Source organism: Microtus pennsylvanicus, chromosome 14 (genome assembly GCF_037038515.1).
Source record: "Microtus pennsylvanicus isolate mMicPen1 chromosome 14, mMicPen1.hap1, whole genome shotgun sequence".
Taxonomy (NCBI): domain Eukaryota; kingdom Metazoa; phylum Chordata; class Mammalia; order Rodentia; family Cricetidae; genus Microtus; species Microtus pennsylvanicus.
In genome coordinates, this window is record NC_134592.1 from 578,002 (window position 1) to 598,847 (window position 20,846).

Genomic DNA, 20,846 nt, shown 5'->3' on the forward strand with positions numbered 1-20,846 from the left:
TAATGTCAACTTAAGTATGCCATTCTCTCCAAAAGAACAGAGGTTCATACATTGTTGATAATGGAAAAGATAATTAATACTTAAGGCATAGAAGTCCATTCTGTTTCCCCACCCAGCTTTTCCAAATTACTGGACTTCATTCAGAGCCTTCCCAATCATCCCACCCTTTGCAAGGGCCAAGCATTATACAAAGATCTTCCAGCAAAATGAGAGGAGACCAAGGAGCACATATGTGGAGACACTGAGTGAACCTGGCCAATGCCCAGTTCAGATGCTGGTGTAATTTTCAGCCCTGAACACACAAATGCAAATAAATTCACTAGTGTCTCCTGTGCACACTTGGTGTTCCACGCTCTGCACAGTTTTCATGTGCCCTGTCACTAGCCAGTGATTCTTCACTTCCACATGCCTCCTCGGAACTTTCTCCCACTGGTTCCAGCAGCCATTCCTCTTGTTGAACGCACAGTGGGAGAGTAGCTGATGACTGGGTCAGAATATTAGATGGCTGATGTAGAACTGCTGACAGCCATTCACGTTTACTGCAGACTTACGCTTCTCTTCCTAGAAGTATAGTCAACTCTCTGTTCTTCCTCTCACTCAACTTTGCTTAACATGTATTGCACTTTTAGTCTGCTATCTGTGAAGCTTTCTGCTGTTCAGGAAGTACATTTAAGGTTGTTTTATAATTGCCATTGAGGAAAGCAAGGGTAAGAACATACTTGATTATTTTAATTCCATAGCTTAGCTACATGAGTTACCAGGATTTTATGAATTACTGATGTGGGAGGTGATGTATGCTGTGAATATGTTATACTGCTTTTGGTTAATTAAAAAGCTGCTTCTGTCAGTGGCTTAACAAAATATAGCCAGGCTTGAAGAGACAGACTCACCAGAACCTTGCCAGTAAGTCACAGCCACATGGTGATACACAGATTAATAGAAGTGGGTTAATTTAAGATGTAAGAGCTTGCTAGAATTATGCTAAAGTCATTGGCCAAGCAGTGTTGTAATTAATACAGTTTCTGTGTGACTGTTTCGTGTCAAGGCAGCCAGGAATGAACAAACAGCCTCCAACAACAAATTACTACATTTACTTCAGTGCTCTTTTTTTATTGAAATAGATTTTCTCTAGCAGTTTCAAAGTCGACAAAGATGTTTATTGACATCAGACAATTCCATTTAAGCACTGACTTGTAATCTTTCAGTAAAGACATTTGTTAATTATTTTTTCTGCTCTGGATTAAGAAATGGGCTCTTCAATGTCAGAAGGCGTTAATCATCCTTTCACTGATCATTCTGTACCCTGGATGCACTCATAAAAATACTTATTATTTAGCACTCTTAAATACTTCTCGAAGGCTGGGAGCCTGTGTGTAGTTTTAACAAATATTGTTGAGTCTTGGGTTTTTTTTTTAATTAACAAAATACTTGGTAGCAGTTGACTATACTATTTGCTTGAAACTGCAAGCATGCTGTGAATACATAGGCAGTTATTTGATGAAAGCTAATTAGAATGTTCTACATGTTCTCAGAAAAGTATTCAGGAAATAATCTCTGCAAATAATACCTAACGGAACTTACTCTTAATTGAAAGCAAATGCCACATGCAGAAATCACCTACCCCTGGTGCTCTTTCTGTAGAACCTCTGGAAAGGAACTCAACTAATGTATAAAAACTCAGCTCAAGAACATTTCAATTTCATTTACAATTTTATGAAACAAACTATATTGTTTAAATTAAATATTGGGTTAAAACATTTAAGCATGAACACGTCTGCTTCCATTCTCTTTGGAAAGTGTACAAAGATTGTGAGTGCTTGCCCTTCTTCACCAAGTAGAGCTTAGTGACTACAGTCTACACCATCCAGGGCAGAGGAGACAGATTCAAGCACCCCAGGAGCCAGAGAAACAGGGTTAGTGAGTGAGGCAGACCCACCAAAGCACAGGGAGAGCATGCCCACAGTTGGCTGATAGCAGTCTTTTATTTAAAATGTCTTTTACTAAGTAGTCCTTTTGTGCATGACCCTTTACTTTTTGGAAGCACAATCTCACAGCCCAGAACTAGGACTAATGCTTTTCTTCACTTGGGTAAATAAGGTCACAGTCAGAAACTGAACATAATCCCACTCTACTTCAAGGAAGATCCTGCAGTAGATGCCAGTCAGTGAGGCATCAAGACCTAGGTGACTTCTCCCATTGCCATGGGCTTAGTAATTACAGGATCCTGAAGAAAACCTTCTTTTTCAGTAGTCCATTTATACGAAAGGGTATGAATGTAATTCTCAGAAATATTAACTAGTGCTTCTATATGCCTTAATCACATAGAAACAGGACCCCAGATAGCATAAAATTGTGTCCTGGTCACCTAGTGTGCTAATCACCATCCCCTCTCTATGACATCTATCTGAGATGATCAGCTTGTGAAAAGGTAGGATTTGATTTGAATCACAGTTTGGAAAGTTGTGGTCCATGAAGCTCTGTTCCCATTGCATTGCGACTGGAGGTAAAGCTGCTTACCTTGTGGCCAGGGAGCAAAAGAGGGAAAGAGGCCAGGGGCAAGAGTCTCCTCCCAGGGCATGCCCCAGTGGCATGAATACTTCGAATAACCCCCACCAGTCAATTGTTCCACTGTCACCTCCTAGATTCACAATGCGTGGACCAGGCTTCCACCGTGTGGGCTGCTGAGGTCCATTTACGGTCCACACTGAGTGCAGAGTGTAGCCGCAGCACCATTGCTCTGTCCAGACCATCAGTCCTGGATTCTTTTTGGGATATTTCACTTTTAAGAGAACATTTCCATGCCAAAGACATTTTAGCTATCATGGCAGGGGAAAGGAGTGTCACCCTTTAGAGGGTAGTCAGACACTATGCTCACATCTTCTATTGCATAGGACACTCTGTACAGACTATACTGCACATATAACAATCTAACAATCTTATATCCAGCCCCAAATGTTGGCAGCCCCACTGCTGCCCAAACTGCCCTTGGCCATTACTAGGATCTACCAAGTTCTTCAAAGCCAGGGTGTTGAGACAGAAGCAGACAAACATATCTTTCAAGTTTTTATCCAATTACATTTTCACTGTTACCCTGTTTCTGCTTCATTCCTCTCAAACATAAACTCACTAAAAAATAAAGTTTTCAATATCTTATTAAAGTTCTAAATACTACAAACTCTAACTTGTCATAACCTCTTAATTTTACTTAGAAGAAGAGACTTGTTAGCAGTTTCTTTGTCCCCCTAGATGTGCATATTTTTATAATTCAACTGTACTTCCTAAATAGTAATCTTTGACTGAAAGTGTTCCCATCAACCTCTCTTCTCTCCTGACCTTTATAAATCACTTCCCACAAACTGAATCACTTAGTGGTGCTCCTGGCATGCTCCTTCCCTTCTCCCCTTTGCCTCTGAACTACGTCTTATCTCCATTAATTATTTTCAGAGTGTAGAGAAGCAATATAATAATGGGTTAGTTGGAGGGAGGAGGGATATGTGCTAGAGCTGAGGAGTCATGACATTACCAAGACAGGGCATCTGGCTAGAGAGGGAGTGCATTCTCCTGCTAGCAGGAAAATGAACATAGAAAATAAAATGCTCTCTCTTCATGGAGGAGAGGTGAGAAAGCTTCAGAAATGGCCATTAGTCCACAGCCACTTGTCAACAGTGCTTTATTTAAACATGTGTTAGAAATTTATAATCTAAAAAAAATCTGCCTCAAGGTACTTGGGATTTTTCTTTTAAAATGGATTTCTCTCTAGAGGCAAAAAAAAAAAAGTTCTTTTAAACATAAGAGTCCGATGAAAGTTCTCAGTGATCGTCTGACCAGCTAGAGTGAATGTTCTAGACTTGAATTTTGTTTAATTTTGGCTAACATGACTTCCTCTTTGTAGACGAGAAAAATTTCAAAGGCTTTTAAAGTGGCTTGTATTTTCGACTGTTCTTTAAATATTGACTTTGTGTGGATTAAGTATAAGCTGGTTAAAAACATATGGGCTATTTTTCTCTCATTTTAAATGAAATGTTTTAAAAGTAAGAAGAGTGAGTGCTTGGCAAGCTGTTACTATTTTTGTGAAAGAAAAAATATTTTAAAAGTAACTGTTGCTATTAAAATAATATTCCCAATGTATCTGGGTTTTCTTTATTTCTTACTTACTCCCTGTAACTTAACTGGTATTACACAAACTGCCACAAATCTATTTTAAGGTCATGTATTTTATTTAAGGAACAAGAATTGGGATTTGGCTTGAAGAATTTATACTTAGGGAATAGTTTTTTATTACTTCAAAATTACATTCCTAAAAATTGCTTTGGGCAGAATGTTTTACATGCAAAGTCATGTATTAATACTTTTCAGGTGTTTTCATGAATTGGGCTCATATCACATTTAATGCAAATAATAAATACAAATCAGACAAAGTTTTGCTGTGCTGTCTCCTGCAGGTTGAGCCCAGGCCCTCATATACATATGCTCTAACCCTGAGCACACCAACTGCCTAGCAGAATTTTTAAAAACAAGGTTGTATCTGTCCAGATGCATAAATTTAAAATGCAGGCTGCAGAACATTGGCTGTAAATAAGACTAATTAATTCAGGTTTATTACTAGATTCACATAGTTTTCATATTACAGAGAAGTTAACGAAGTGAGATTAGCACTGTTAGGTGAAACTTTGTGTGGTGATTTGAAGGAAATGGCCTGCAAAAGGAATGGTGCTATTAGGAGGTGTTGCCTTGTTGTAGTAGGTGTCGTTTTGGTGGAAGAAGTGTGTCACTATGAAAATGGGCTTTGAGGTCTCACATATGCTCAAACTATGCCCAGGGTGACAGCCCGCTTCCTTTAGCCTGCAAGTCAAGATGTAGGACACTCAGCTACTTCTCCAGCACCAGTGTCTGCCTGGATGCCATGTCACACACCTTTGAAAATGTTAGTCACCCCAATTGAATGTTTTTCCTTTATTAGAGTTGCTGTAGTCAAGGTGTCTCTTCACAGAAATAAAAACCCTAATTAAGACACTTGGTAAACTATAGAACAACTTGATCTTGACCAACATGAAGCTAGGTAGGCTCAGTCACACAGCCCTTTTACTCCTACAATTAGGCACCAATGAATAGTCAGAAGCCACAACAAGTAGAGTCTGACATCATCCCTCTGAGGATGTTTAATTATGATTCTGTTGCTTGAAACCATCAATTTAACTCCTAGATGAACATTTATGGAAAGAAATAACCCCAGCACTGTGCCTTACTATGTAACAGTGAATAGCAGTTTTTGTAGCTGACAACCAGGAGGATGAGGTGGGAGGGCACTGCTGAGAATTGAAGCCAGGATCTTTTGTGCTCTAGGCAAGAACCCAACCATTGCACTGCATTCTCATCCTTGCACTAAACTGTATTTCCTTTTCTAACTCATCCCTACCTTTCTGGTTTTTTCTTTTTTTTCTTTTCTTTCTTTCTTTCTTTCTTTCTTTCTTTCTTTCTTTCCTTCTTTCTTTCCTTCTTCCTTCCTTTCTTTCTTTCCTTCTTCCTTTCTTTCTCTTTTTTTTTTTTTTTGGTTTTTCAAAACAGGGTTTCTCTGTAGCTTTGGAGCCTGTCTTAGAACTCTCTCTTGTAGACCAGGCTGGCCTCGAACTCACAGAGATCTGCCTGCCTCTGCCTCTTCCTCCCGAATGCTGGGATTAAAGGAGTGCGCCACCCCTGCCCAGCATTCCTAGCTTTCTAACAACCACCACACACAAAAAAAGCTACATTTAGTTTTTCACATTCTATTTGCCAAGGTAAAATGGCTCCTAGTATATTGTACAACCCAAAAAAAAGCATAACAATAAATTAAAAAGTCATTAATATTCATTGTACATAAGAAGTAAAAGTATAAATCCTGCAGTGCTTTGAATTCCTATAGAATACATCTTCTAATTTAATGTTCTATTGTCATCTTTCTAATTACCCAGCAACTCTAGAAGGTGGATCTCACGCATATGTCAGCAAATAGAACCGAGAGCTTCTGTTATCCAAGTGAAAACCACAGGGTTTTCAGCATCTAAAGAGTTTATATATTCTATGTCACAAGTCAAATCAAATGTTTGCATGCACACACATACATACACAAATGTGTGCATACACGTATATGTGCATACACAATGGATCTATATAAATATATATTTTTATTGTTTTGCACTTCAAAACTTTGAGTTTCACCTCAGAATTCACTGTCACTTGCATGCCTCTACTCGTGAGTACTGTACTCTTTCAGCTACATCATTTTCATTTCAACATTAACTTAACAAGGTTCTGATTCTCAATTTATTCTGTGAATTTGACCATCTATACTTTTTTGAAGTTGTAGATTTTGATGGAGCTTTGCTTGTAAGACACCCTGACTTCATGAATATTGGTGTTGCATTTACAAAGAGTTTAAATGTTCCTTGATTACATAAGCAAGAACATATGCTGTTGTTATTCTAAGTCACTTGCTTTCTCTGTACTAAAAGTCTAGAGATGTGAGAGGCTTTGTTGCTGAACTTCACTCTCTTGTTTCATTGTCCATTACAGGAACATCCGTCACTGGGCCAACTTTCTGAAAAGTTAATAGACAACAACATAAATGTCATTTTTGCAGTTCAAGGAAAGCAGTTTCATTGGTACAAGGTATGTTCATGCCTACAACATCAAAGTTAAAATGTTTGGGTTGGTGGTTGTAGTGAGGCAGTTTTCAGAAGCAGGGATGGAGGTTCTGGAATTCCGATACACTCTGTAAATTTAATAATGTCTCAAAGTAAACTTTATAATATCTTATCTTAGCATTCAGGGGCAAATTCCATCTAAGTCTGTGACACTCTAGGACCATGACATGTGGGCATTGAGAGCTGTATGTAAACTATAGTCAATACACAAGGACATGGCCAGACAACTAAGCTGGTACTGAGTTTAACGATAATGGAAAACCTCCATTACATGAGAAGTATTTCATTCTCCAACTCTGTCCCTTTCGTGGCTGAAGTCCTGTTTGCACCATGGCTCATAGCCACATCTTTAAAATAGGTTAAGACTACTACAGGACACCTACTCTCTGCTTTTTATAATTTTTTGGGGAGAACTTCATACATAATCACTGTATTTATATCATTTCTTCTCCCTCTCTTTCCCTCTTCAACTCCCTATATGCCCCCAACTCCTCAAATTAATAGTATTTTATTATTGCTAAATATATACATGTATATGAATATATACTTATATATATTCTGTTTTAGCATTACTTTTATGTACAAGTGTTCAGGTCTGATGTGGGATTAGATAATTTACTAAAATCTGTCAGGGATTCATCCCTAGAAAAATGATTCTTCTTTCTGTAGCTTTTGATTGCCTTGTAACTTTTTATCTAAGGGTGGGGCCTTGTGAAAATGCTTCCATCTATGCTGTTATGTTGACTGGTATCATCATTATACAGATCTTGTTGAGGCAGTCAGACAGTTGAGATTTCATGGGTAAAGCTTCAAAGTCATACCTAGCATGATTGAAGCAGGCATCCTGGTCCCCATTCCTTGTAATCTCTTTGCCCCTTCTTCTATGACTTTCCAGAGAAGCCATGGGTGTAGGAATTGTATTTAGTTGTACTGATTTTTCAACAGCACCTAGCTTTGGTCTAGATGATGAAGCAAAGAACCAGCAGAAGCTATGGAAGTGGCTAAGCTAGGCAATAGCTTGTACATAACAATTATCTCTGTGATTCCCAGAGCCCTTCGGTGTATGTGAGACTCACAAGCAAAGCAAACATTGTACAGCAATACTAATCTGAAGTGCCACGTAGCTTCCCAAAGATAAATGGGCTGTACCTGTAGTACTACTTTTCTTTCCCAGTCTTCTTAGGGTGACTCTTCCAAGACATTCTGTTACTTGTTTCCATGAGACCATTATACCTCACTCAGTTGTCCTCTCCTCACTCAGCCTTCATCTCCTTCACAAGTTTTGCTTTTTCCTTCTTTTCTCTATTCTAAACCTCTTGCAGTGTCCCATTTGCTTTGCCTTTGTTTATTTACCTATTTATTTATTTATTTTCAACCTTTGAGTAGCCACATTTTCTTTTGACTTTAAAAAAAATGCTGAAACTCATTTCCATCTTCCACAAAGCTTGTGTTTCCTTCACTAGTTAACCTCATTCCTAATGACCATGCCACCACCTGATAATGCAGCTTTATGTGTATTGCAAGTTCTCTTTGAAATTTATGATGAGACTTTAATACCTTGATTCCCCAAATGTATATACACACCATGAAATCACCTTTTAACATCATAGCAAATCAAATCATCATAGCAAATCAAAACATCATAGCAAATCAAAATTCACAAGAGTTGGATTTGGCCCAAGCTGAATGGTGCAAACCACAGACAACTTCTGTTTGCTGAGTCCCTATCAACTTTCAGATATGGAACGTAGAAACAGCCATTCTTGCAGTTCTCTTAGCTACACCGAACAAGCACAGCATTGTGAACATGCTCATTTCAAGAAGAGCAAACATTTAGAGAGGTTAAAAACTTGCCTGCTTTTCTAACGAGTCAGATCCTGTGCTTTTAACCTTTAACAGCTGACCTTTAATTTCTATGCAGTCTTTTGTATTTTTTTGTCTCATGTATCTCTACTGTTGATTGTCTCGTCGTGTGTTACTGGTTACTGACACCAGGGTTTCCCTCTCTTTGTAAACATGCCATTGACTGATAAGATACAAAATCAAGTTTCTGATCAACTGAATTGTGTGCACAGTAAGAATTACTGTGCTCTCCAACCCCGATGAGCCCTGTGCAGAATTCCAAGTACCCCTACTGTTGGTATTCTGACAGGTGCCATTTTTAATTAATTCTTCTTTAAGGAAACACATAACAATCCTAGCTTCCACTTCTTACACCTTCCCCCCAACCACACCCCCATCCACTCCTCAGAGAGGGGTAAGGCTTCTCATGGGAAGTCAACAAAGTCTAACACATTGCTTTGAGGCAGAACCAAGGCTCTCCACACTTTATCTAGGCTGAGCAAGGTATCCCTCCAGGGACAATGGGTTCCAAAAAGTAGGTACAAGCAGTAGGAATAAATCCTGGTATCACTGTCAGTGGCCCCATAGACTACACCAACCATACAACAGTCACCACATTCCAAGGGACTAGCTTGATCCTATGCTGCTTTCCCCATTGTTGGGCCTGAGTGGGTGAGCTTCCATTAACTCCAGTAAGCTGTTTCAATGGTGATTCCCATCATGGTCCTGACTCCTTTGCTCATATTATCACTTTTCTCTTTCTTCAAGTGGACTTGGGGAGCTTAGCCCTGTGTTCTGCTGTGGATCTCTGCATCTGCTCCCATCAGTTGCTGGATGAAGTTTCTATGATAACAATTAAGGTAGTCATCAATCTGTCTACAGGGCAAGGCCAGTTCATGCACAGTCTCCATGATTGCATAGGGTTCATCCTTGTGGATTTCTGGGAATTTCTCTAGTGCTAGGTTTTTTGCTAGATGTTACGTTGTAAATGAATGGCAGACAGAAATTATAATAAAATATTCAGCTTTAATAAGGGAAGGACTTACAAAGCCGAGGTTCCCGCGGAGAACAGGAAAACAGAAGGGGAGGCCGCCGGGAGCACACTCGCAATATTTATAAGTAAATAATATCCTCAGGGGACCCTGCCCTACAAGCAAGGTGATTGGCTGGGCTTCCCCTACATCTAGCCCCATAATGGCTTCCTCGGTCAAGTTACCTTTTTCCTTGTTCTCCCTCTGTCCTTCCCCCATCTCAACCATCCTATTTCATTAAGTTATCTCCCCTCCTCTTCTTCTCCCTTCCTCCTTTCCCTCTGCCCTCCTTTATCCCCCAACCCCCAGAATTCTAATTTTCTCAGGAGATCTTGTCTATTTCTCCTTCCCATGGGGGAATGGATGTATGTTCCTCTTAGGGTTGTCCTTGTTACCTAGCTTCTCTGGGGTTGTGGACTATAGGCTTGTTACCCTTTGCTTTACATATAATATTCACTTATGAGTGAGTACACACCATGTTCTCCTTTCTGGGTCTGGGTGACCTCACTCAGGATGTTTTTCTCTAGCTCCATCCATTTACATGTAAATGTCAAGATGTCGTTGTTTTTTGCCACTGAGTAGTCCTCTATTGTGTAAATGTTCTACATTTTCTTTATTCATTTTTTGGTTGAGGGGATCTAGGTTGTTTCCAGGTTCTGGATCTTACGAATAATGCTGCTATGAACATAGTTGAGCAAATGTCTTTGTGGAATGATTGAGGATCATTTGGGTATATGCCCAAGAGTGGTATTGCTGGGTTTGAGGTAGGTTGATTCCCAATTTTCTGAGAAACCACCATAACTGATTTCCAAGTGGCTATACAAGTTTACACTCCCACCAGCAATGGAGGAGTGTTCCCCCTTAATCCACATCTTCTCTCTCCAGCATAAGCTATCCTAGGTGGTTTTGATCTTAGCCATTGTGACTGGTATAGAATGGTATCACAGAGTCATTTTGATTTGTATTTCCCTGATGGCTAAGGATGTTGTACATTTCCTTACGTGTCTTTTTTGACAAGAATTTGAGATTCTTGTGCTGAGAATTCTCTGTTTAGATCTGTACCCCATTTTCGATTGAATTATTTATATTTTGATGTCTAGTTTCTTGAGCTCATTACATATTTTGGAGATCAGTCATCTGTCTGATGTGGGGTTAGTGAAGATCTTTTCCCATTCTGTAGGCTGCTGTTTTGTTTTGTTTACTGTGTCTTTTGCTTTATAGAAGCCTCTCAGTTTCAAGAGGTCCCATTTATTTATTATTGCTCTCAGTGTCTGTGCTACTGGGGTTATCTTCAGGAAGTAGTCTCCTGTGCCTATGCACTGAAGGCTAATTCCCACTGTTTTTCTATGAGGTTAAGTGTGGCTGGATTTATATTGAGGTCTTTGATCCATTTGGACTTGAGATTTGTGCATGCGGAGAGATATGGATCTATTTTCATTTTTCTATATGCTGACATCCAATTATGCCAGGATCAGTTTTTGAAGATACTTTCTTTTTTTCATTGTATAATTTTAGTTTCTTTCTCAAAAATCAGGTGTTCGTAGGTGTGTGGATTAATATCCGGGTCTTCTATTTGATTCCATTGGTCTGCCTGTCTGTTCTTATGTCAATACCAAGCAGTTTTCATTACTGTAGCTCTATAAAGTTTGATGTCAGGGATGGTAATGCTTCCAGAAGTCCCTTTATTGTACAGGATTGTTTTGGCTACCCTGGATTTTCTGTTTTTCCATATGAAGTTGAATATTGTTATTTTGAGGTCTGTAAAGAATTGTGCTGGTATTTTGATGGGGATTGTATTGAATATGCAGATTGCATTTGGTAGGATTGCCATTTTATTATGTTGATACTACCTATCCAAGAGCATGGGAGATCTTTCCATTTTATGACCTTCTTCAGTTTCTTTCTTCAAAGACTTAAAGTTCTTGTCATATAGGTCTTTTGGTGCGGGAAGTCCATATATATATATATATATATATATATATATATATATGTTGCTTTTGTCGGTTAATGAATAAAGTTGCTTTCAGCTAATGGCTTAGCAGAGTAAAGCCATGCATTACAGAGATGTAGAGAAAGAGTAGGTGGAGTTGGGGAGACGCCATGTAGACATTGCTGAAGGAAACAGACACCTGGGAACTTTACCAGTAAACCACAAGCCTCATAGTAAAATATAAAATAATGGAAACGGGTTAATTTAATGTATAAGAGCTAGCTAGCAATATGCTTAAGCTATTGGCCAAATCGTGTTTAAAATAATATAGTTTCTGTGCAATTATTTCATGTCTGGGCAGTCAGGAACAAATGAACAGGCCCTGACTACAGTCTCTCACTCCTTTGGCTAGTATTACCCCAAGTTATTTTATGTTATTTGATGTTATTGTTAATGGTGATGGTTCTCTAATTACTTTCTCAGTCAGTTTATCATATATATATGATATATGTATATAGGAGGGCAATTGATTGTTTTTTAGTTGAATTTTTATCCTGTCACATTACTGAAGGTGTTTATCTTCCCTGTAAGGAGTTCCCTGATAGAATTTTTGGGGTCACTTATGTATAACATAATATCATCTGCAAATAGTCAAAGTTTGACTTTTCCTTTCTGATTTGTATCCCTTTGGTCTCCTTTTGTAGTCTTATTGCTGTAGCTAGACCTTTGAGTTCTATGTGGAATAGATATGAAGAGAATGGACAGCCTTGTCTTGTTCCTGATTTTGGTGGAATCACTTTAAGCTTCTCTCCATTTATTTTGATGTTGAATGTCAGTTTGCTGTATCTTGCTTTTATTATGCTTAAATATGTTCCCTGTATCTATGATCTCTCCAAGACTTTTATCATAAAAGGGTATTGGATTTTGTCAAATGCTTTTTCAGCCTCCAGTGAGATGATAATTTTTTTAAAGTTTATTTATATGGTGAATTACATGGATAGATTTTCACATGTAGAACCATCCCTGCATCTCTAGGGTGAAGCTGTGGTTTCTTATTGTCTGCAACAATCTCTCCAGGAACTTCTGGATTTCAGGGTTTCTATTGAGAAGTTGGGTATAATTCTATTAAGTCTCCCTTTATGTATTACTTGGACTTTTTCCTTTGTAGCTCTTAATATTCTTTCTTTATTCTGCATATTTAGTGTTTTGATTATTATATGGCAAATGTACTTTTTTTTGTTCCATCTATTTGGTGTTCTGTAAGCTTCATTCATAGGCATATCCTTCTTTAGCTTGTGAATGTTTCTTCTATGATTTTGTTGAATATATTTTCTGTGCCTTTGAGCTGGAGTTCTTCTCCTTCCTCTATTCATATTATTATTAGGTTTGGTCTTTCCATGGTGTCCCAGATTTCCTGGATGTTTTGTGATAATAATTTGTTGGATTTAACATATTCTTTGACAAACAAATCTATTTCTTGTATGGTATCTTCAATGCTTGAGATTGTCTTATTCGTCTCTTGTAGTCTATAGTTCCTATTTGTTTACCCAGATTTTCCATTTCCAGAATTCCCTCAGTTTGTGTTTTTTTTTATTGCCTTTATTTCATTTTTCAAGTCTTGAACTGTTTGTTTCACCTGTTTGATTGCTTTTTTTTTTTGCGTTTCTTTAAGAGATTCAGTGACTTCTTCCAACTTTTTGTTTTCTTTTCTTCCGTTTCTTTAAGGGAATTTTTAATTTCCTTTTTAGTGTTCTCTATCATCTTCATAAAGTTATATTTAACTTCATTTTTTTTTTCTGCTTTTCCTGGGTTAGGGTGATCAGGTTTTTTTGTTGTATTTGTTTGTTGGGTTCTGGTGTTACCGTGTTGCTTTTTAGGTTGTTGAATGAATTCTTGCATTGGTTCCTACCCATCTCTTCTTCCAACTGATGCAAGCAGTGTCTTTGCCTCTTTATCCAATCCTTGCAGTCAGTGTCTGTGTCTCAGGGAGTCACTGGGGTCTCCAGGGATGGGTGGTTATGGAGGTAGAGTGGAATTCTCTGATCAATGGCTGGAGAGCTGATCACTCACCTCTTGGCTAGCTCTGTGCAATTACAGACTATGCATCGGAGTTCTGAGGTTTGTGGGGGATGGGCAGGTTTTGGGGGTGAAGTGGAACTTGTAGCTTACAGGGTCCAATCAATGTGTGTCGTGGGGGGGGGGGGTTGGAGCAACCTACCTGACAGGCGTCATTTTTATAAACCATATTTATCTGGGTTAAATGGCACTGGTAACTGTCTCTTAGGCCCATTCTCTACCTGTCTACCTAGACAATCCACTGAAACCACAGGCATATCAAAGATATTCTCTAAAGCAGAATGTTCTCTTGAAATCATCTTTTGCTTTCAACAGCTAAGTCTCTCAGGACAAAGAAAACCATTTGACCTCGTCTATCTCTCTATCTCCCTAAACTGTTTCCTGCCTTGTACTTGTCTCTTCAACTATGCTTTTAACTGTGTGTGCACATACTCTCATCAGGCTGTGCCCTTGCTGGGTGCGTGGTTCTTGCTCTCTTCCCATCCCATAGAACCCATTCTCCCTCCTTGCTTAGCTCTCACTTATCCTTTGGACAATGCTTTAAAATCATTTTCTCGGGGAAATGGTCCATGACAATATTCCTCAGATTGAAATGCTGGCTGGTGTCTTTCCTCACAGTACCCGGGCACATCTCCATTGTGTCATGTGTATGGTGCCTTGTGAAATTGCTCCCTAAGGATTGAAACTGTCTCAGAACAGTTTATTATAGTGTTCAGTGAGGGTTCTTTGCTGGGACATTAAAATTACTAAGTGATATATTTCCCCATGACTTGAGATTACAAATCCATTCTGTCTAAGCCTGGCTGGCACACATAACTTGGTGATGCTTATAAGTAAAAAAAAAAAAGAATAAGAAAAGTGAACTCTGATGCCTTTATAATCTGCTTTCCTTGTCATAACTCTGCACGGTAGACTGTGAAGCTGTTGCTCATTCTCATATCCTCTCAAGAGACACCCAGAGTTTTACTCATCAGCTCCATGAAGCTCACCCCTTAACTATGACCTTCCATCTGGCCCAGCTTGTCCCAAAGTGTCATTTCACAGAAGAGTATTTATATTAAATATGTTCCTATGTCACATGGGAACAGAGTTTAGGAACTAAAAGAGAACTGGGAATACCAATTATAAATATTACAGTATTTGCAAATTGCAGTTCTAGAGTATATCATTTTCAGGTGTACATTTTGAATCTCTAAGTGGAGAAAGCAACCACAGAGCTTTATCAACTTATTTGCCCACAGAGCTCTGTTCATGTTAAAAATAGTTTAGGAAACGCTGAGCTAACTTTAATTGGGTTTGAGGTCATGTAATTCAGGACATAGAGCAAATACTCACTTACACACAAGACCACACACACTGACATTTCTAAGTTCTCTGAATTGGCAACCCTCTTAGCTTGCTTGTGGTTTTTGTCATTTTTTTTCATTCACAAAACGACTTGCCTTTCAGAGAGCTACAAAATGTTTAATGTCTTGATTGTTCACTGTTCCCATGCTACTATCATATCATGTACCTGTGACTCACATGTTTGACAGGACCTTCTGCCCCTTTTGCCTGGTGCCATTGCTGGAGAGATAGAATCCAAAGCTGCAAATCTCAACAATTTAGTAGTAGAAGCCTACAAGGTATGTACTGCCCTTGCAGTTTTCTCCAAGTCAACTTTTACTACCATTTTTGTGACAAGGTACAAAGCAATACTGCTGCATCTTGCAAGGAGTGACAGAAAGAATATTAGACTGGGAATTTAGAGCCGGGGTTATCCCTAAATGGACCACAAACCAGCAATGGTGTCTGATGCTTGGAAGAGTCAGTTCTTTTCTCTGTGCCTCACTTGTCCCAAGGACAGGTGAACCAAGATTGGTCCAGCCATCTAAGTTTCCTTCCAAATTGAAAGTTCACTGAGTCACCAGCTTGTCACAAAAATTTGGATAGTTTCCTACATCATAAATTTAGCAACAAAATAAAACAAAAACCATGCTGTTGTTTAAAGAACAATATTTAGGGGTAAATGGACTCTCTAAGATACAGAGATCACTGAGAAGGCTCTGGAAGGGTCTCCATGATCAGTCATTGTAGGGTTCAGTCAATTATCATTTTCATTGAAACAGGCAAGAGTTCCTTTCGCAGTTGTCCTTCTGGGTCATTAGCTGTGTGTTGTCATTAGTCCTGGGAAGAAGAGATGCATGAAGTTTTAAGGAAACATCTGGTCTCTCCAACTGGATAATTTCTCATTAGAAAGCTCTATAAAACTGCTACCACTAACTTTTCTTTTCATGTCCAATACATTCTATACATGACTTCACTTAATCCACACACCTGACCATCAGGCAACAATTTGTAGTCCCATTGTATATTTGTAGGAACAAAGAAGTAAGCAAATTAACCATAGTGCACATAGCCAATAAGCAGAGGTATCAGGATGAAATTCCAGGTGTTACTCCTTTTCTCAACTGCTTCCAGCTGTGTGATATGGTTTGTTTATCTTTCTTTGATTTTTTTTAAACAGGGTATCAAAAACTATGGTTTATTCTTCCATGGATTTATGGGCCAGTTATAAAGTCTTACTTTTCCAGATTTTCTGCCTGCCTGCTTGCCTGCCACGGAGAATTAAAGTATCAAGAGAGCCACAGAGCTGTGAAAATCGCTCCCGCTGCTTTGCTAATTGTCTTCAGGCAGCACCTGCTTGCAACTTGGGTTTAAAGCAGGGAGGTGGAGGCAGGAAGCAGACACAGGGCAGAAAATGAAGAAACTGTTTAAACATATTCTTCTTTAAAGAAATAAATTTTGCTAGGTTCATTTTTGCAGATGATTTCTTTACTGTCTGAAAACTGCACAGAATGAAATGAACTTAGATATCTGGAATTACATTTCTCACTATCATATAAAAAATGTTAGATCTTGGAGCTGAAGAGACGACTTAGTGGTTAAGAACACTTGCTTCTCTTCCAAAGGATAAAGGTTCGGTTCCCTGCACCCGCATGGTAGCTCACAACAGTTTCTAACTACAGTTCCAGGATATCCATCATTACCCCTTTCTGGCCTCCATCAGCACTGCACATGCTTACATACATACAGGCAAAACATTCTTACACATTTCTCAAAATGTTAGATCCATGGAATTTTGTATTAAGAAAAGCAAAACATATCATTTCTATGAATAGTTTGTTTTTAAGAAGTCATCCAAATGAAAAGGGAGTTTATGCAATCAGTCCTCTCAGTTACTACAGTGTATCTCCATTATATTATCCCAACATACATAAGCTGATTTCTTTTCTGTTTCTTTGTTTGGTAAGCACAGTATAGCCTTGGGCTCCTGATCCTGCTGCCTCAGCCTCCTCCTGAGTCCCCACGGTTATAAGCACATACCACCACATCAGACTTAGGAAAAAGGAGAGAGGAAACTAGGGGTGAGGCATTGTCTCAAGCAGTAAAAGCAGACAGCACTGTTTGAACTTACATTCTTCGCCTTGTGCAGATGTGTGACTACCTTATCCCGCTGTGCTTCTGTATAATCTTGCTGTGGAAGAATATTAGTGAACTTAACAAACACTGACTTTGACTACTCTTTAAGAGTCTATTATTTGAGCCGGGTGGCAGTGGCGCACGCCTTTAATCCCAGCACTCGGGAGGCAGAGGCAGGCGGATCTCTGTGAGTTTGAGGCCAGCCTGGTCTAAAAGAGGACAGGAACCAAAAAGCTATGGAGAAATCCTGTCTCGAAAAATAAAAAAAAAAAAAAAGTCTATTAGTTTTAAGTGCGTATATCTTCATCTGTTAGAACTTTGTTTTTAAAGCTAAAGAGAAACAATTCACTATTCGTCGAAGTGTTAGGAATCAGAAAATAAATAGTGTCTCTCCCAACACCTCTTAGCTGTCAAACGGCATTTTGTAGGCTTCTAAAAGATCTTTTAGACAAGAACGATGAAGTTTAACATTTCACCAGAACCTTGATTTCCAAAGCACAAGGATGAAAAGACATCGTAGAAATTTGTCTTCACATGATACTTCAAAGACATTGGCTCAAGTGGTTTGAGATCTTATAGGAACAGAAAGCATGACATGGGAGGCATGTCTTGACCCGACAGCCAATACATATCTGCATTGTTTCACACCATTGAAAGCTTCTTCTGGTTTACCAGAATTCTCTGGATATGAAGATCTTGGCAAGAGAAAATTGTGCATGTTTGTGTGTATGTGTCTGAAGTAGTCTTGTCTACACAAATAATATTCATGAACTTGAGAAAAACAAATAAAGGATATGTTATCAAAATTCCATGATCAGAGATACTGTTGAAGAAGTAAAATTATTTCACTAAAGAATTAGAAGCCATTGGAAGTTTTTTTCCTTCACATGCTACAACCCATTCTCCTTACATAGCTGCATATTCATCAGGATTTTTGCATCTACCAGGCTCAGATTTATGTGACCACATGCATGCACATCTAAATGATATATTTAAATAGTAGCTGTATCCTTTGGAACGGAATGATTGTGATGGAAGAAATTAGTGTGTGCCCAATACATGACAGCATGCAGTAGACATTTGCTGACTGAGCCTATGAATGATGGTGTAAATGCATGCATGGTTTTTTACCCCCTGAGAAGTCCTGCTTTAGAATTAAGGCTTGGAGAAAAGCATTATGGATCAAGGACATGGAGATTTGGTAAAACCCTAATCCCTTCTTCAAGAACCTTGTATGACAGTGTTTCACTAGGGACTCCTGTTCATAGCCACAGTTTAGAAATGCCATCCCCTCAAAACTATATGTTTCAACTTTATATTTATAAAACACTAGCTTTTCATGATAATTAAAAGTGCTTAAAATTCAAGTTTCTTTTTTGTCAAAATCATGTTTCCTGTTGTAAATTGTTAAAATTCACTTATTAGAATGTTTCTTTAAATTTCATCATTAAATATCAGCAGTATGATTTTGAAAGATAATCATTTTAACATTTGATAAGAAATATTTCTAAAGTAGTTAAAATGTGTAATCATAGACATGTGGAAAATCAAGCCATTTCAACAAGCCGATCATTCAGGATTTCCTACATGTTTTACATATAATTGGGTTATTAAAAGGAACCATCATTTTATTCATTTTTTCAGAGATATGCTTTGATTAGGTTAAATATTAAATCTAGAATGACATAACATGCATGAGTCTGTTTGTTGCTTATACTATTAACTACTGCTATATGTAATTAAAAACCAATGTTTCTGCAGAAACTTATTTCAGAAGTAAAAGTGCAAATGGAAAACCACGTACATGGTGTCTATTTTAACATCACTGCCATCTGTCCAGATGGGACCAGGAAGCCAGGTGCAATTGGATGCGGAAATGTGACAAGCAATGATGAAGTATGTGCTGTGTGTTTTTCTTGTTTAAGAAAAATTGTTTGGTGTGCTTTCTCATGAAAAAGATCAATCTACTCTTTAAAAATTGCTACTAACTACAAGAGTCTTGTTTGAACTTTAAAGTAGCCTTCTTGTCTCTTCTCAAAGTTTCTTCTTAATGTGAATGACTATTCTCTCAAATGTCCAAGTTAACATAAGTATGTATTGTGTTAAGTACTTATTAAATATTAGTAGCAATATATTTTGTGGCACAATTGGTCTAATGAGGAAATCACATCCTTTCTAACAAGCAGTATCTGTAGTTATACTAGTGACAAAGTGATTTTAATTTCAAATCTGCTCATTCTCAGAGTATGGGATTGAAAGTAGCCATAGAAAAGAATGGGACAGTTGATAAAAGCGAAGAATTCCAAAACCTTTCACTTTTTGATGGCCTCAAGAATAAGATAAAAGAAATTGGTTAAAAGCAGTCAAATCGGAAGGATGACACCATTTATCCAATAACTAGAAAGGGTGTGGGAAGCCAAGGGAGAACTCCAGTGTCAGTGTTATCAAGAGGCAGAAGCAAATCAGAAGCAAACAGCAGGGCACAGCAGGCAGAGTGTACTCTCGGTGGGGTCCTGGGGTTGGGGTTTCAGCTCTCCAGCATCATTTACTTCCGCTGCATCGGAATGACCTAGGTGAGAAAATTTCAGATTTTTCTTACTTCTCCCTCTAAGGTTCTGTAATTTTATTACTTTAATTACATCCTGGTTGGGAAGGAAGACTTTTCAAAGTCCTAAAGATCTAAGATTAAGTCAAAGAGAGCACGTTTTCCTCTTCAGTCAGAATATATTTTTCCTCCTGGGAACATTATAAGCTGTGGGTAGTGTGACTGTGCCATAAACCATTTATCTTTAATTAATTATTCAAAGCTTCTAATTCTGTAGTTTCCTCTATATTTATCACTTGGATATTGTTCAAAAGACATCATATACTAGTTTGAATAATACACATTTGATTTCTGCTAGAGAAAAGCTTTTTGTAGCAATGTAACAGTAAGTTAACTGCTGAAAACAAATCCAAGACTCTTGAATTTACAACAGTGATTTGCCTTCTCTCTTCTATGGCCTTCTTGCTTTGAATATATCCTCTTCAACTAAGTTGTAGAAACAGTTTGACTCCCAGGAGCAGTTTATTCTACTAGTCATAATAGCAGTGACCACATCATTTTACACATCTGTGAAACCTTAAAATTCTTAGAGGTAGAGACAACCTGAGTACAAAGAAACACCAACCACACTGATTTTGATGTGATAAATCCAAGGCAAATGCTTGCACAGAAAAGCCGAAGTGTAGGCCTTTTATTTCCTGCTACATAATTTCTAATTGAAAAGCTCAGAATACTTTATTTTAATCTTGGAATTTAATTATTGCAATGAATGTCAGTTCAATACACATACACACATATACACATAAACTTTCTGATTTGTGAAAGCACCTGAAGAAAATATAGATATTAAATCAATCATGTTATGGAAAAACAAGGAATTAGAGAACAAGGAAGAAAACTGTCAGAAAAATGATCTGTAGTTCTAGGAGAAAAAACCTCTTAATTCTTGCCAGTACATTGTTAGTTCTGGAATGGCTTCTGCAGGGTGACAACAAAGTGGTTCTGTATTAAGATCTTGAAATTGGAGAAAAAGTCCTAAGCCTCTTTCTCCTGACTCACATCAGAGACAGTATTGCGTTCTCCTTCATGGACAACCTGTATACGCTAAAGATCAACTCTGGGCCTTTACTTTGGCCTCTAGAAAACAGAATATAAACAGATACTATTGTCCATAAGAATACCTCAGGGTTTTGAACCAGAAGAGCAAAGACATGTTACTTTGGTTCGCTGGCTCCTAATACCAAATGTTTACTAACCCCAAATTTTCAATTCAGAAAATA

The 20,846-nt window shown here is 38.2% G+C and overlaps 1 protein-coding gene across 2 annotated transcripts in view; it reads left to right on the plus strand.

The window, feature by feature from the left end:
* The window catches only part of Itgb8 (integrin subunit beta 8), a 97,950-nt gene that overhangs the window by 63,426 nt on the left and 13,678 nt on the right, over positions 1–20,846 (plus strand). The window contains exons 7-9 of one of the 2 annotated variants that reach the window (XM_075947284.1): positions 6,550–6,645; positions 15,095–15,184; positions 18,783–18,917. In XM_075947284.1, coding sequence (XP_075803399.1) covers positions 6,550–6,645; positions 15,095–15,184; positions 18,783–18,917 — 321 coding nt within the window. The remainder of the gene's footprint in view (positions 1–6,549; positions 6,646–15,094; positions 15,185–18,782; positions 18,918–20,846) is intronic. The other variant, XM_075947285.1, reaches the window with a different exon arrangement.